We start from the raw sequence: 15,729 nt of genomic DNA, 5'->3' as shown, positions 1-15,729 counted from the left end.
GGCTGCGGCGCGCCCATGTGAGCCCCGGTCGCGGCGTGCCCGCCCGCGGCGCGGAAGGCTGCGCACCCTCCGGCCGTGCGCGCCGGCAGCGGCGGCGGGAGCAGGAGGAGGCCGTCGGGGCAGTGCTGGAGTGAGCATGGTGTCCTGGCGGCGGAGGCCGGGGCCCGGCCTGGCGCGGCTGTGGGGCTTGTGCTGCCTGGTGCTGGGCTGCTGGCCGAGTGCGCTGGGCTGCCCCGCGTCCTGCGGGTGCAGCTCCTGGCGGATCTGGTGCACGGGATCGTCGCCGGGCATCGCCTCCTTCCCCGTGCCGCAGAGGATCGCCGAGGGCGACAATGTTACCGAGATGTGAGTACGGCCCGGGGCCGGGCGCGGGGGCGACGGGCCGGAGCAGGCGGGGGAAGCCGCGGGCGGGGGCGGCGGGGAGCTGACCCACGCCAGAGGCTTTTGCTCCGCGGGCAGATGCGGTGCTGGAAGCCTAAAAGCCCCGTGTGATTTTATTTGGACGCGGCTTGCCGGAGCTGCCGCCGCCAGCCCGTTTAGAGGATGAATCCTAATTGTTCGCGATGCAGGTCGCGGGCACCGGGGCGGGGGTCGGCGGCAGCGGGACCACGGGGCAGCCGGGCAGCGGGACGGGCCTGGGCTTCGCCTCCGGCCGGTGCCCCAGCTGCTGCCGCGAGCTGCGCACCGCTCAGCCCGCACCTCTGCGGCGGCAGTAGGTATAAAAGAAGGGCTTTTTATATTTCTTTTTTTTTTTCCTTTTCTTTTTATTTTTTTTTCCTTTTTTTTCCTTTTTTTTTTTTTTCCTTTTTTTTTTTTTTTTTTTTTTTTCTTTTTTTTTTTTTTTTTTTTTTTACTTTCGTTCTCTCTGCTTATCGCTGCGAACCAAGGGTATTAGTGGGTGGTTTGCCCTTCACCCCAGATTTTTCCTGTTTTGGTAAAAAAAAAAAAAAAAAAAAAAAAAAGAAATAAAAAAAAAGTAAAGGAAGTGATGCGGCAGAAAGTGACAGCAAACTGTCTTTCATACCCTAACCATAGGAATGCGAACCTGCTTTGACCTTCTCAGTGGAGGTGGTTGGAAGGGAAAAATACAAAACCTGCAGAGGAATGAACAGAGGACTGCTTGTCAGCAGTTGGGAGGGAATTAGACAACCCTAATTAAGCGTGAGGAAAAAAGTTTTTTCCTCTCTTTCCCATGTGGAGCTTCCGTCCTCGTTGGCCTCAAAGACACAATGTGATGAGGGAGTTCTGTAGCTTTTTGTGTTAAATCCGTCATAGTTTCATAGTTCCGAGCACCATGGCATTCATGTCCATTGCCTAAGAAAACCTCTTGCAGAGCAAAAAATTTTGGATACCGGGTGTATAGATGATAGATCTCAGGAAAAACCTTCTCAAGCTGTTTTGTTTGTATTTTCCTACCCCTGTTTTTGAATTGCTTTCTGTGACATTTAATGTAAAAGATACCATTATATTTGCCCCAAATCTATACAGATTTCTCACTATTTGTATTTTCCATCCTTCTGTTTTTCAATGTCTTTTAGAAGAAATAAAAAAAGTACTGTGCAATACTGTGTGAGTTTAGATTAAATTCTAGCCCTTGGGCTGCATTCCTACAGTTCGTTGAAGTCAATTTGCTGCATTTCCCTGCATTTGCTTGGGGGAAAAGCTGGAGGCATTAATTTCTGCTACTCATGTATGGCCTACCTTTGGGAGAATTTTTAGGACCTGTGATAAAGAAATGAGTCTTTCTGAGTTGTAACTGTTATTGATTCAGATGTTTTTGTAGATTGCTTAAATAGAAAAAAAAAATACTTTGAGCTATGCATCTGTGATCATTTTTATAGGCATTGGTAGCCTTTTTATCCATTGCATTCTGTTTAGAAGTAACAGGGCAATTTTTATCTTGAATTTAATCTCTGGTGTGAAAGGCCAGAACAGAAAACACATATTGTAAATATGTTTTCTTCCATGATGAGCTTAAAACATGTCTAGTCATTTTACATTGATACTTTTGGCTTTAATTTTTCTGGGTTTTTAAAGCATCATTTTCTTTATTGCTCTTTTTGATTTTTACTGTATCATTCTGTGACATTGCACATTGTTTTGTTTGGTGATCTAAAAATAATTTTGAGTCATGGATTTCTCAGGAGATGCTGTTGCACGTATTTGAGATGGTATTTTCATGTGTGCTTTTAACATAAAACACAGGGACCCTTTAATTAGTTTATAGACAAATTAAAAATTGAATTGCAGTAGCTGTCATATTATTTCATTGTTTGAGCTCAGTAAACACTAAGTACGTACAGAAGCAGTTCTAATACAGTAGGTACAGATTGTGAAACTGTTTATAACACCACAGATCTTGCTTAATTCTAGCTAAGAAACAGGTTTAAGAGACTGGAGTGTTACATTTCACTTAGCTTCAGCGTAGCTTCAGGCCTGTTTCTTCTTTTATGTGCTCTGCAGATACATTCCGTTGGTCTCTGGTGGAATTACTCAATTACTCTTGGTATAAATAACATGTAGAAAGCATAAGACAATTAATTTGAAGAATTTATTTTCATGTATTTCGTGAGTATCTATTGAAATCAATCCTTCGCTTGTTGGTTACGTCCTGGTCTTGACAGGAGTGCAGTCCTAGGCAAAACACCCACAGGCACCCAGGGCATGGATCCTGAGTTCAGTTCTTTACCCCAGACACAGGCACTGGGAGCGCTGGGATAACTGCATGGTCAGAGTGTGAAACCCATGGTGGTGCAGAGGATTGGCTCTGGGCCAGGTGGGTGGCACTGAGCAGGCAGGATGTGAGTGGGCAGCCAGGGTTTTCCACTTGGCTTTAAGAGATGGAAAAAGATGGGATGGTGCAGCAGGAATAACAGAGATGAGGTACCATGTATCTGGCAGCCACCAGCACCTAACACTCAGGTGTTTCACTGTTTTGGTCCACAGGTGGATTGTGCTTTCGAGTTTATAAGCAGTCTCATCCCAATCTAGCTATTTCTTGATTCCTGCTTGGATTCAGCATCCAAATCTATGGAGAGGGTACTTCTGCATCAGCCCTATGAAGGCCAGCTGCTGAAACTTGGTGTGGGAGGGCATAAGATTATTTATGCCTGGTGCTTTCTTAGTCATCTCTCTCACTCTTTCCCTTCCTGGCTGTTTTTGCATAGTGTTCTACTACAGTAAATGAGACAGATTTTAGATTTGCCCGGTTGGTTGAGATGATGGTGTGGGCTGGTCTTTATCTGGAAAACAAGTACTGGTGCTTATCATAACAGACTGTACTTGTAATAATTGTCTGGTCACTTTGGTATTATTTGAGATAAAGTGAACTCCAGAGTGAGATTCTGCGTTAGGATAAATGGTATCAGTCATTGATACATTAAAAGCCAAGGACCAGAGTGACAAAAGCAGAATTACTTTATCAGTTTTGTAAAATCCATGCATTGCAGACACAATGGCAAATAAGTAGGCCTTGTTGAGATCACTCATACGAAAATATTGATAGGATAGTAAAAGAGAAATTTTTAGAGTGGTCAGGACTTGTTGTAAAAGGACCAGTGTAATATTTTCTCATTAAGGAAAATGTATTGCTGTTGTATCTCAGTGTACATGACTCTTCAAATGACTTTGATTTAAAAGTGACATCTTGCAGTACAAATATATTCCTGGCCTAGCTTCACAGTTCTGCTGTCAAGTCATTAATATGTTTACTTATGGTTATTCAGGCGAATGAGGTTTGAAATTAATTGGTGTTTTTCAGGAAGAACGGCGTGCCAACAAAATAGTAGGTGACTTTTAAGCTCTTGCCTATTAAAAGAGAGGTGATTGTGTATTGCGTACATTTTAAAACCACAAAATAAATTTCTAATGCAGTTATATAAAGCACTCTAGAATTGTTAATAAGTAAGACAGGATAAGTAATTTATAGAGTAAATTATTTAACAAGTCATGTGAACATGTACTAAAAAAAGAGTGTGTTTAAATTCATTGAAGCTCAGAGCTGTTGGTATTTTGAGTCTTTTTCGTTCTAGATTTTGAGACTGTTGTAGATTTAATGTCATATAAAGCTGTCTATGAGGCTCCTCAGCCTCTAGCCCCTTCCTCCTCAAAGCGACTTCTGGCTGTGCATCATTGCATGACTTGGCTGGATTGAGAAGTTATTTCTGGTGACTTGGAATTGTATAATAAAACATGAGACACCAGGCTACAAATTATTAAAGGCATTTTGGACAGTGGTGACGTAATAGCTTCATTTAGAAATTTGTCCTTTTTTTTTTTTTTAACTTCCTTTAAAGGTCTGGGTAATTGGTTAAGGTGAGTTAAAAGTAAGCACTGTGAAAATCAGTTTTGTAATTTTTAGGCTCTAAAAATACTCCAGGATCACAAAGCACTGAATTTTATATATGTTCTTTTCTTTGCTCCTGGGGAACCTTTTGTATGTGTTGTTCTAGACATTGCCCTTCTGGTTTGTGAGGACTAATGGGGCTCCTGAAGGTTTCCACTGAGGCTGTCTCAATCAGACAGAGACAAAACAGCTCATGAGGCTAAGGCTGGAAGAGAGAATCATCCTTCAGGAGGCAGTCAGTGTTGGGCAGGGTGGCAGGAACACTTTCTCCCTCAATATCTTTGGTCACTCAAGAGTTTTGAAAAAGGTTGGGATGTATATAGTGCAATGAAAGATTTGTTCTTGAACACATTGTTTTCAAGAAACTTCCATTTCTTCCCATACTAATGAGGAAATAGGGCTTGGCAGTGCAGCCTGCGATATCTTTAGGATGGCATTTTCCAGATTTCTCAGGTTCTATTTTTTCTCCATTATTTTTATGCTGACAAGTGTAACAGAGAAAGTAGCTTAGCAATATTCTGGGTCCCTAATCACCATAGAGCAAAAAAAATTTTACATAACTGAATATGGGCCTGATTTCTCCATTTTGGTTTTCATTTTTAATTAAAGAGGGATCTCCTATCTCCCCCTTTTTTTTTTTTATTGCAATTCTTTCACCCATGTTTGTCATCTGTCTCTACACAAACATCTAAGAGTATGGCCCTTAAGGTGGTCATCCAGATACCCTTGCCCAAGCAGGAGAAATGTAGCAGGTAACAGAGCAAAGAAGTCTAAAACTGCTTCAGTGTGTTGTTGATGTCAGATGTATATTTAGCTTGTTACCTCTGAAAAACTGCTCTTTAAAACTGCCCTTTAAAAAGCAAAGCAGATTGTATAAAAACATGAATTTACATGCATTTCAAATGGAGAGATAAATCCATAGAGGTTTGAAACCTATTGCTTAGGTTGTGAATATGTTTTTTTACAGGATGCTGTTATGTTTATGAAGATCTCTTCATCCAGATGTATGTAGTACATCATTGCTGTTAAATTATATATGATCATATATAATTGGGATGCATCTTAATTCATGGTTGATTGTGAACCTATATTTTCAGAAAATGCAAAAGGCAAACCGAACTACTGCCTATCCTGAAATGCACATATGGAGTCTCTGTGTTTTTACATAGCTACTATTAATCATAATGTTACAGTATCACGGGATCACAGAATGGGTCAGGTTGAAAGGGACCACTGGTGGGATCATCTGGTCCAACCTTTCTGCTCAATAAGGGTCTACTGGAGCATGTGGCACAGCATTGTATCCAGATGGTTCTTGAATATCTCCAGCGAGGGAGGCTCCACAACCTCTCCAGGCAATCTGTTCCAGTGCCTGGTCACCGGCACACTAAAGAAGTTCTTCCTCATGTTCAGGTGGAACTTGCTGTGCATCAGTTTCTGCCCACTACCTTTGTCCTGTTGCTCAGCATCACCAAGGAGAGCCTGGTTCTGTGCTGTTGACGTTGTTCTTTCAGATACTTCCATACATTGACAAGATCATCTCTGAGTGATCTCTTCTCAAGGCTGAACAGGCCCAGATTCTTCTACCTTTCCATGTAAAGGAGATGCTCCAGTCCCTTAATCATCTTCATAGCCCTCTGCTGGTCTCTCCTAGGAGCTCCATGTCTGTCTTGTCCTGAGGAGCCCAGAACTGGACACAGCACTCCAGATGTGCCTCACCAGGGCTGAGTACAGGGGCAGGATCACCCCCCTCACCCTGCTGGCAATGCTCTTCCCAATGCACCCCAGGACACCATTGGCCTTCTTGGCCACCAGGACACACTGCTGGCTCATGGACAGCTTGCTGTCCACCAGGAACCCCAGGTCCTTCTCCTCAGAGCTGCTTTCCAGCAGATCAGCCTCAGCCTGTGCTGGTGCCTGGGGTTCTTCCTCCCCAGTGCAGGACCCTGCTTTTGCCTTTGTTGAATTTCAGACAGTTCTTCTCTGCCCACCTCTCCGTGCTGTCAAGGCTGCACTCTGGGGTATTGACCACTGCTCCCAGCTTTGTGCTGTCTGTGATCTGCTGAGGAGGCATCTGTATCTTTGTCCAAATCACTGCTGAACAAATTAAACAACACTGGGAGACACCACTTGTGATGGGCCTCCAGCTAGACCTTGTACCACTGATTGCAGCTCTTTGGGATCTGCCATTCAGCCAGGTCTCAATCCAGCTCACTGTCCACTCATTTAGTTTGAGCTTCTTAAACTTGCCTATGAGGATCTCATGTAAGACAGGATCTAAAGCTCTCATCCATCCAGGTAGTTGTATTATCATGGAAGGCAATCAGGTTGGTCAAGCATAATTCCCCTTTGCTGAATCCATGATTCTACTAATGAATCAGAACTAATTCTGATCACCTCCTTGGCACCCATGTGGATAAAGATGGCCTCCAGAATGGGGCACTTTCCAAGGATCAAGGTGGAGCTGCTGGCCAGTAGTTCTCTGGGTCTTCCTTCTTGCCCATTTTGAAGACTGGGTTGATGTTTACTTTCTTCCAGTCCTCAGACACCTCTCCTGATCGTCATGACTGTTCCAGGACAATTGCAAGCAGCCCAGCTGTGGTGTGTGCCAGCTCTTCCTCAGCTTCTTGTGAATGCCTCCCATCAGGACAGCATCTTTTTATTTGTTCCAAGTATCCTGTTGCTGCTTTCACTTCTTGGGTATCTCCTGCTTGTGTTTCACTTTTGACAGGAGTTTTTTGCTCATCCATGCAGCTGTCTTGCCCTCTTTGCTTCATTTTTTACTCATCAGGGTGTACTGGTCTTGAGCCTGGAGGAGGCGATGCTTGAATATTTATTGATCACCTCTCTTGGACCCCTGTTCTTTGCAGGGCCTATTCCCATGGGATTCTTCCAAGAAGATTCTTGAGGAGGCTAAAGTTATCTCTCCCAAAATCCAGGATTTCAATCTCACTTGCTGCCCTGCTTCCTCCATGCAAGGTGCTGGACTCCACAATCATCTCATGATCACATTGCGCAATTGTAGTGGATTTACTGGAAAGGAGCCACACCATGGAAATTCAGTATTTATGTTTTTATTATATTCTTGTAAGAAAATTACCTGCATTGAGTGTTGATCGTGGACAGAGGCTATAGCTGAAACTTAAATATTTTTAATACCAATTCTGCTATATCTGTTTCTGTGTTGTGTTTTCATTGTTAGGATAAATTCTTGGAGATCAGGTTTCAGGTCAATATTCTTTTTTTCCTAGACAAGGCCTAAAGTAATGAGATTTTTTTTTTTTTTTTTCTTCAGAAGTAAGATAAAATGGAAGGAAGCAGGCCAAAGTTGTCCGAGGTATTTTCAGAGGCACTTTGAGAGATTGTAATCTTTGAGTGGTGTAACTTGAACTTTACTTTGCTAAAGCAAACTAGTCCTGATTTTGCAAGGTAGTTAGATGCTTTTTATTTCAGGGGGAAGCTGAGGCTGGGATTCTGGCCTATGTAAAGTCAGTGACAAAAATGAATGGAGTTAGTGTTTCGCCAGCAGAGTTTAGAGTATGTATGTGAAGGGTGAAAGGAACCTTGATTCAGGCATTTTTCTGCCTTTTTAAAGTTTGGAAGAGATGGGACTTGTTGCTCGATTACTTGATGTGTTTATGACTTGAATTTTTTTTTTTTTTGCCTTTCATGTGTTTTCATTCTGTATGAATATTAAATAATTTGAGGTAAGAGGAAGCTAAGAATGAGTATTTCAGTATTGCGGCTCCAGCTATGTATTGGTAGAGGATATATGGTTCATTGTATACAGTTTTCTGATGTATAAATAAAAGGAAGGCAATGAATTAATCAAAGTCAATCTATTGCTGAAACAGACAACAGTGAAATGATAACACTTCTGAGCTTCTTATGAAAGGATCTGTCTACAGAGCTATAGTAGAGGCTGGGAAAGTTGGTTTGACAGGTGAGCCAAAAGAAATCTTCCAGTTTTAGATGTAAATGAAATTAGTTTTACCTTTTTAATTTCCTAATCATGCCTGTAAGACTAAGTAAGGCTGTGTTCAGGAAGTATCTTGTGGACCATGGCTGCCCCACACTGCGCAGTAAGATTCATGTGAAGAGTGCACTGGGTGTGACTTCCCATTCTTTTGCAACAACCGTCTGGTTTTCTGAATGCCAGACGGCACGGCAAGCATATGCGGATAAATCATGTGCACATCCTGGGCATGTCAGACTTTCTGGGCATGGACTGGAAGACCTTCCAGCAGCATGTGCTCTGGGCATCATGCGCTGGCCCTACTAATTATGTCTGGGACTGTCTCAGACCTCAGCATTTAGAATCTGGCAACTTCCTACTAACTGTGTAGCTAAGGCACTTAACTCAACTGGCTACTCTCCACAATGGAGAATGTGCTTCTTCCAAGAAGTGATTCAGGAGGCTAAATTAGGTTCCCACTGCAAATTACCCCATGCAGTTATCCCCTTCCATCCCACTGACTGCTAAGAAAACAGTGGCGACTTAGTTCCCTGGGGTGAGGGACAAAAGCAAGACCTTCCTTTTAGCAAGTGGGGTCATAGTGTGGGCTAAACTGATTTTGTGGTCCTAGGTGAACTATTTCAGCATGCATGTGAAGAGCTGCTCTGCTAGAAGCAGAGCATAGGTCTGAACCAAGGTCTTGCATGTCAGCATCTTAACTGCTGGTCCTGTATGGCGTACAGATGTGGGCTTGCCTTGGTTCTTCCTGTCTGAGTTGCCTTCTTTGGCATGGAACATTCAAATGTGCTTTTGGGTCAGAGAGCAGGACAGTCTGTTTAGCTAAGAAGCTGTGATGCTTATTTGTGTAGTGAGACAGCTGAGTCCTGCTCCTCTTCGCTGAGTCTCAAATTACAGCCAAAATGAGAACAGTACAAACAGGTAAGGTGGAAATTGCCCTCTTTCAGATGGCTTTGTAAATATGGTATCTTCTGAGAGACAGGAATCATGTTTCCTTAGGGAGACAAAGAAATTGAATCTGGTGCCCCAGATGCCAGTGGAGCATTATTTACAGCATTTCCTCCAAATGTGATCTTCAGCCTCATAAAAAGACGTCTTTTTTTTTTCCCTCTTCCTCACTCACTAGGTGGGTGAATAGTCTACTGCCTATTCATCTCCTATTCTCCTCTCCAATCTTGCCTCTTCTAATTTTTAGAAACAGGTTTTGGAACACATTATGCATACAATGATCGTCACCTGGTAAACACATATACTGTACCCTCTAGCTGGGAGCAGTTTTATTTGCTCATTGGGTCTAACTATGTAATGTGCATAAGCATATGTTTTAAGAGTGTTAAGTTTAGAATAGTAAATAAGTGTCTTTCTAAGACTCTATTGTGAACAAATCACAGGGTCACATCATATGCTGAGTTGGAAGGGACCCTCAAGGATCACTTGATGCCCTGCACATAGTACCGTCTCCAAGAGTCACCAATGCTTTTTCAACAAATCACAGGGTCACATCATATGCTGAGTTGGAAGGGACCCTCAAGGATCACTTGATGCCCTGCACGGAGTACCATCTCCAAGAGTCACCAATGCTTTTTCCCAATGCTTCTTGAACTCTCTCAGGCTGGTGCTGTGACCATTTCACTGGAGAGCCCATTCCAGTGCCCAAACACCCTCTGGATGAAAAACCTTTTTTCTAATACTCAACCTAAATCTCCACTGACACAACTTCAGGCCATTCCCTCAGGTGCTGTCACTGGTCACCACAGAGAAGAGATCAGTGCCTGCCCCTCCTCTTCCCCTCATGAGGAAGTTGTAACTGCAGTGAGGTCTGTCCTCAGTTTCCAGATTGAACACACCAAATGACCTCAGGTTCTACTCAGGGCTTCCCCTCAAGACTCTTCAACATCTTTTTTGCTGTCCTCTGGATGGTCTCTAATGGTTTAATATTGTTCTTATAATTTGGTGCCCAGCACTGCACACAATATTCAAGGTGTGGCCAGTGCAGAGCAAAGCAGAACAATCCCCTTCCTTGACTGGCTGGTTATGGTTTTGCCATTATTTATAAATATAACAAAATTACAAAATTACAAACATTTTGAATTGAGGCAAATCCATGTGGCATCAAGCCACAAGGATCACCTAAGTAGAAAATACTAATGCTGCATACTACTTCTGCTATAGATATCACTGCAAATCCAGAACTGTGTTTGTGTGCTATGACTGTCTTGTTACCTGAAGCTTATATCAGTTAGGGGATATGAAGGTAGCACAGGTGCAGAAATAGTTACCATTGCCTTAGAGGTGGATGGAAGAAAGACTCCCAACATTTCTCCCAACTCTTTGTGGCATTCCCATCTGCATTGACACAGGGCAGTTCCTTCTGTTGCATGGTTTGATTGTGTGCAGGGGTTTTGCCTGCTTTAGAGCACTTCTGCATGTTCTCATGAGTTCTAATGATCAGTTTAACTTGTAGCAGTGTCTGAAATGAAAGTTTTAGGAGGTGAGAATCCCAACAGTTGGAGGCATCATCAAATACCAATCTATCTTACATTTGCAGGTGAACACTTCACCATCACCACCTATGTCTTGGGCCAGGGGCACTGCTGCAGAGGATGTGTAGGGTGGAGGAATGCTGAAAGTGTGTCTGGTACTGGCGTGCAGTCATGAGAACCATAAGCAGAAGCAGGCTGGAGGATGAGAGAAGTACTGCTCCACTCATAAGCAGTGGCAGGGACAAAAGCTGTAAAAGTAAATGAAGAATGATGTGAAAGTAGTGGTGATGAGGAGAAGGCAGCTTTTCAGAGGTAGTAAAGAAGGCTGAAGACTAAAGATGTCACCTTGTGAAAGAGGTACACGTAGGGCAAGAGTTTCATTTGAAGGCAAAATGGTAAAGAAAGTGATCTAAGGTTTGAAACTATAATGTATAGTAATAATATGTGATATGTAATACGTTATATATAATATATAACTAAAATAAATGCTTACAAAATAGTGTATTTTCCTTCTACTTCTACTTCAAAAGTATAACAACAACCATGAGCAGGCTTTATGAGTACAAGCTGATCACTGTCTAGAAGGAGCATTGCATGTGTCACATAGCAGAACAAACAGAAATACAAAGACAAAACTCAAAAACACAGGCTAGTTGTCTGGGTGTGCCATTGTGACAGAGAATTTGCTCAAATTAAACTGGCCTAGTACAGAAATGTGGAAAGTGAACAGTAGCAGCCATGTGGCAATCAGCACAAGTATTAGAAATATTCTGGATTCTGACAATTGTGCACAAAGTGTAATAAACACATCATTATGATAATATATGCAGTGCCAGTAAGAAACTACTTATATTAAATGAAGAACAGGATTCCTCAAGTGGAATAATGCTAATAGAAGAAGCTATGAATTCAAAAGCTTGGCCAGCTACAATGAAGAGTGGACTACACTATAATGTAAATAAATGTGATGAAGTGAAATAGGAAACTCTGAAGGGCACATAAATGCGAGACAGTGAATAATGCATCTGAAAGGTAATACAAATGATGTTGAAATGTTCCCTGAAAAACACACAGGCTAATTTTAAGTAGTAAGATTGGTGTCATCATACAGAATGTGGCAACCTCTTCTGGTGCAAGACAGGATGAGATAACCATGAAAAGGACAACCCATAACCTTTTTGGAATGTTTCAGTAACATAATGTGAAATTCTGTTAATGTGTGTTTTTCATTAAAAGACAAGAGTGTCTTGGAGAAGACACAGATCTGTGATTAGGGCTGCAAAAGATATTTCACAGGTTTTGGAAGGGAGACTAGGAAACCAGTTGTGAACTATGGCAGCAGATGGTATCATTTGCAGAATGGAAAAACATCTACTTGTTGGGTTCTCAGTGTAATAATTGCACAGAAAAGGGGTAGAGGTTATGGCCATACATAGGCTATCAGGACTTAAATAAAAATAGAAGAAAGAAACTTTTTCCTGCCTAATGGAAAGGGTACTATTTTTTGAGATGTCAGGAGTCAAATGATCCAGCAAGTGTAATGGTATTGACAGGATATAGATGGATTTTCCTAGCTAGAGGCCTTTAAAATTTGCATCTTTTCTCCACCCTTTGGAAGTACTGCCTTTTGATCTGTACCTGGCATGAAGTGCACTGCATGCAGTGAATGAGACATTAAACAGGGTAGCAGGTGCAGATATATGTCTTGATGATCCAATGATCCACAGTGGACTGATTGGAGTATTTGATATTCTAATAGCCAGTAATTTTAAACTGAATAAAACCAAATATTTATGTCAAGCAGTGAGAATTGTATATGTGGAAGAAGACTGACTTCAAAGGAGATTTCAGAAGGAATGTCTTATATTGACTGAAAGAGTCAAAGAATACTGAACATGTCAGAACCCATAGGAGGAAAAAACTGTTGTGGGGGACACTGATGTATGTCAGAAGCTATTTAATTACAAAGGATGTGTGGCTACCTAAGACATCTCTTCCAGAAAGTCTGTCTCAGCATGGGCATGAAAGGAAGAGTATTCCAAGGTTTTGACAGCAACCAAGAGGCTTTAATGTTTTAATTCACCGAGGGACTTAAAAAGATGCATATAAGGGATGGCTGTGTGAAATCTTATTGTGCTCTTGTGGAATGGATGTTTTTCCATTCTCATTTGCATCAAGGCCAGTGACAACTATAGACATCGTTTATGCAAGTGCTGAAAAGAGAGTATTTGCATTACTACCTTTTGAAGACTAGGTGGTTCTGCAGGAGAAAAAACTGTCACTTGTATTTGTATTTATTCATTCCTTTGAGATGTTCTTTCATCCTTGCAAAGAAATAATATCATCAACAACAATACTAAAGATTAGTGTTATGACTGCTTTCTGTTGAGAAATAATGGAAAGCCACCTTTGCTACTCTCCTTTTGTATGTTAATTTACTGTGTGATTTTTAGCATATATATTATAAAGGGTCTGTATCATAGTTTAAGCCTCATGCTAGCAATCTGCGTAGATTATTTCATACACAGGGGATGAAAACATGTTTTGAAGATAAGTATAAGGTCAGAGATTAAAATATATCTTTTAGAATAATAGGTCATTGTTTGGCCTCCTGACAATAAAAAGGAATATCAACATTTCCAAAATATCTTTGCTAAAGAAAAACAAGTCTGTAGCTGTCATGTATTCCTGGAAAAACATCAAAAATTCATGTCTTGATGCAATATCAAATGTACAAACTTAGGGATCTCAAAGAGGAGGACAGGTTTCTAAGTGGAGAAAATACTTAAATAAGCTCTACATGCATTTGGGGGAAAGTAATTCTGAAGATAGGGGTCATCAAGAGCATAAATCTGGAAAGCTGTATGAAATGTCTTGAGAGTTTGCTTGATTGGGTAGTCTGCTCTCTGAATAGAATAAAACAAACACCTTGAAGTTAAACCAGAAACATAAGTAAGACCAAGGGTGAATTACATTTCATTTTCCCTGCCTTACAGTAACTTTCTTTAAACTTTGCATTCCAGGCATATTCATTTATTTTTACTTTTGCCTTTCATGCTATAAAGTGGGAACTAATGTTGGCTGGAAACTTCCCATTTTCCAGGCAGCTGTAGTCATAAGCAAGAGCCCAGATCTGTTCCTGCAGTACCAAAACAAGTTTGGTATCGCCACTGAATTCCTGTTTTCTTCTGCTTTAAACTGGTGGGTTGGCACTAATTGTTCAAGATGATGGCTTTGGAGAATCAATTTGCAGTGGCAGCTATGTGCTACTAACTGAATAATAGTATACTGTGATGGCACAGAATGTCTGGGCCCTGTGGCCTCCTGGCAGTTGACACAGCCGCACATCCAGAACAGTGAATTGTTGAAATTAACTGATCTCTGACATTGCCTGTGAGATGTTGAGTTCCAGATTGTCCTGAACAATGCGTTACCTGAGTATGGGATGTGTGTAGTGCAGGATTTGCTGAAAAAATGGGCATGTCTGTGTCTGTGAAAAAAGATCCCAGAGCTGATTGTGTTGTCTCCAGAGCTGCTGTACTGGCATGTGGAGAGCTATTTCCTGAACTCTCTGTGACTTGTGGTTAAATACTCTAAATGTGAGGAAAAAGCCCTTAGGGAACCTGTGATAGTGGCAACCAGTTTTTCACTGTTTGTGAAACACAGGGTGATTCACGGTTAAAAAAACCAAACAACAACAAAAAAAAAAAAAAAAAAAAAAAAAACAACAAACAAACAAAAAAACCAAAAAACCAAAGAAACCACTGCAGCACTTGCTCAGAATTTTTCAGGAGACACTGGGCAGCCAAAGGAGAAATCAAGCACTGATACTAAAATTTCTGAATGCTAGGTAGGTCCACTGTGGATGGTCTTGACACACTGCATCTTTCCTGAGTTATGGCACACTCCTCTAGCAGTAGGGTTTCTATTTCCTGAAGTTATTCTCATTAAATCTCATACTTTTGGTACCAGATGGAGGAAGCAAAATAGAATAAAATAATTGGAGTAAGCTTTTGTATTTGTAGAATATTTGCTAGGTTTAGGTGTCTGTATCACATTCATTGCTTATTAGAAAATTCCTTCCTAGAGGAAGGTTGGTCCTATGCAGGCAGATTTCTTGATTGAACAGAGATTATAGCATTGATGCCTACATCTGTCTGAAACTTTATATTCCTGATATGCAGCTTGTGTAGCTCTGTGCTTCATTTTCCAACTGTTCGTACCATTTCAGCATTATTTTAAACTTGGTTTCAGAGGGGTTGCAAATGTAACCCAGTACAATATGCCAGATTTTATTAAGTATTGTATCATTTACAAATTTTACATGATCTTAATACATAACAATGAATCAGTCTGCATTTGTTGAAAAGGCCTCTAAGTTTTAGCCTACCTTTTAAAGAACATGGTATCGCATTTGAGTTTGTAAGAAGATGTGGCACCAGGGAAGATTGCAATGTTTAATTCTCAATATTAACATACAGCTCTCACAGTAGTCTAGACTAGGGACACAGTGACCTGTCATTAAATGGTAATTAATCTCCTGACAGTTCAATGTCTGAAATGTGCTGCCTTTGTCCTCTAAAGACTTAGTGAAAAAACACCTTGGAATATAAAGCTTTTCCAGAGTTCAGAAACATTTCACCAGTGAGTGTTTATTAATTTTAAAATATTTTTTTTCTATGAACTAGAGCTGGACATATAATTTATTTATTTTTTTGGAGTGTCAAGAAAATATATTTCACATAAAGGGAGTTTTTTTGCAACAAAAATACTTTTCTGCATTACAGTGTTATTTGCTTGAATTCATGTTGTTAAGACTAGCATGTGCTAGTTTTTTCTAATATGTCCTTATAGCTCCAGATGGAGTAATATACCTTAACATACATTAAGCAGGAGGAAATAGAGTAAGTAAGTTGGGAAGGCATATT

At 41.2% G+C, this 15,729-nt stretch overlaps 1 protein-coding gene across 6 annotated transcripts in view; it reads left to right on the top strand.

Moving 5' to 3' along the window:
• The first annotated feature begins 6 nt into the window (after nt 1–6).
• Nucleotides 7–15,729, top strand: part of NTRK2 (neurotrophic receptor tyrosine kinase 2) — a 196,596-nt gene continuing 180,873 nt past the window's right edge. For all 6 annotated transcript variants that reach the window (XM_039729678.1, XM_039729683.1, XM_039729679.1 and 3 more), the window contains exon 1: nt 7–345. In XM_039729678.1, coding sequence (XP_039585612.1) covers nt 137–345 — 209 coding nt within the window. In that variant the 5' untranslated portion in view covers nt 7–136. The remainder of the gene's footprint in view (nt 346–15,729) is intronic.

This window comes from Passer montanus, unplaced genomic scaffold, assembly GCF_014805655.1.
Source record: "Passer montanus isolate IOZ18808 unplaced genomic scaffold, ASM1480565v1 scaffold7, whole genome shotgun sequence".
Classification (NCBI taxonomy): Eukaryota; Metazoa; Chordata; class Aves; order Passeriformes; family Passeridae; genus Passer; species Passer montanus.
The sequence above is the reverse complement of the archived record's forward strand: the minus strand, read 5'-3'. Positions and strand labels throughout refer to the sequence as shown.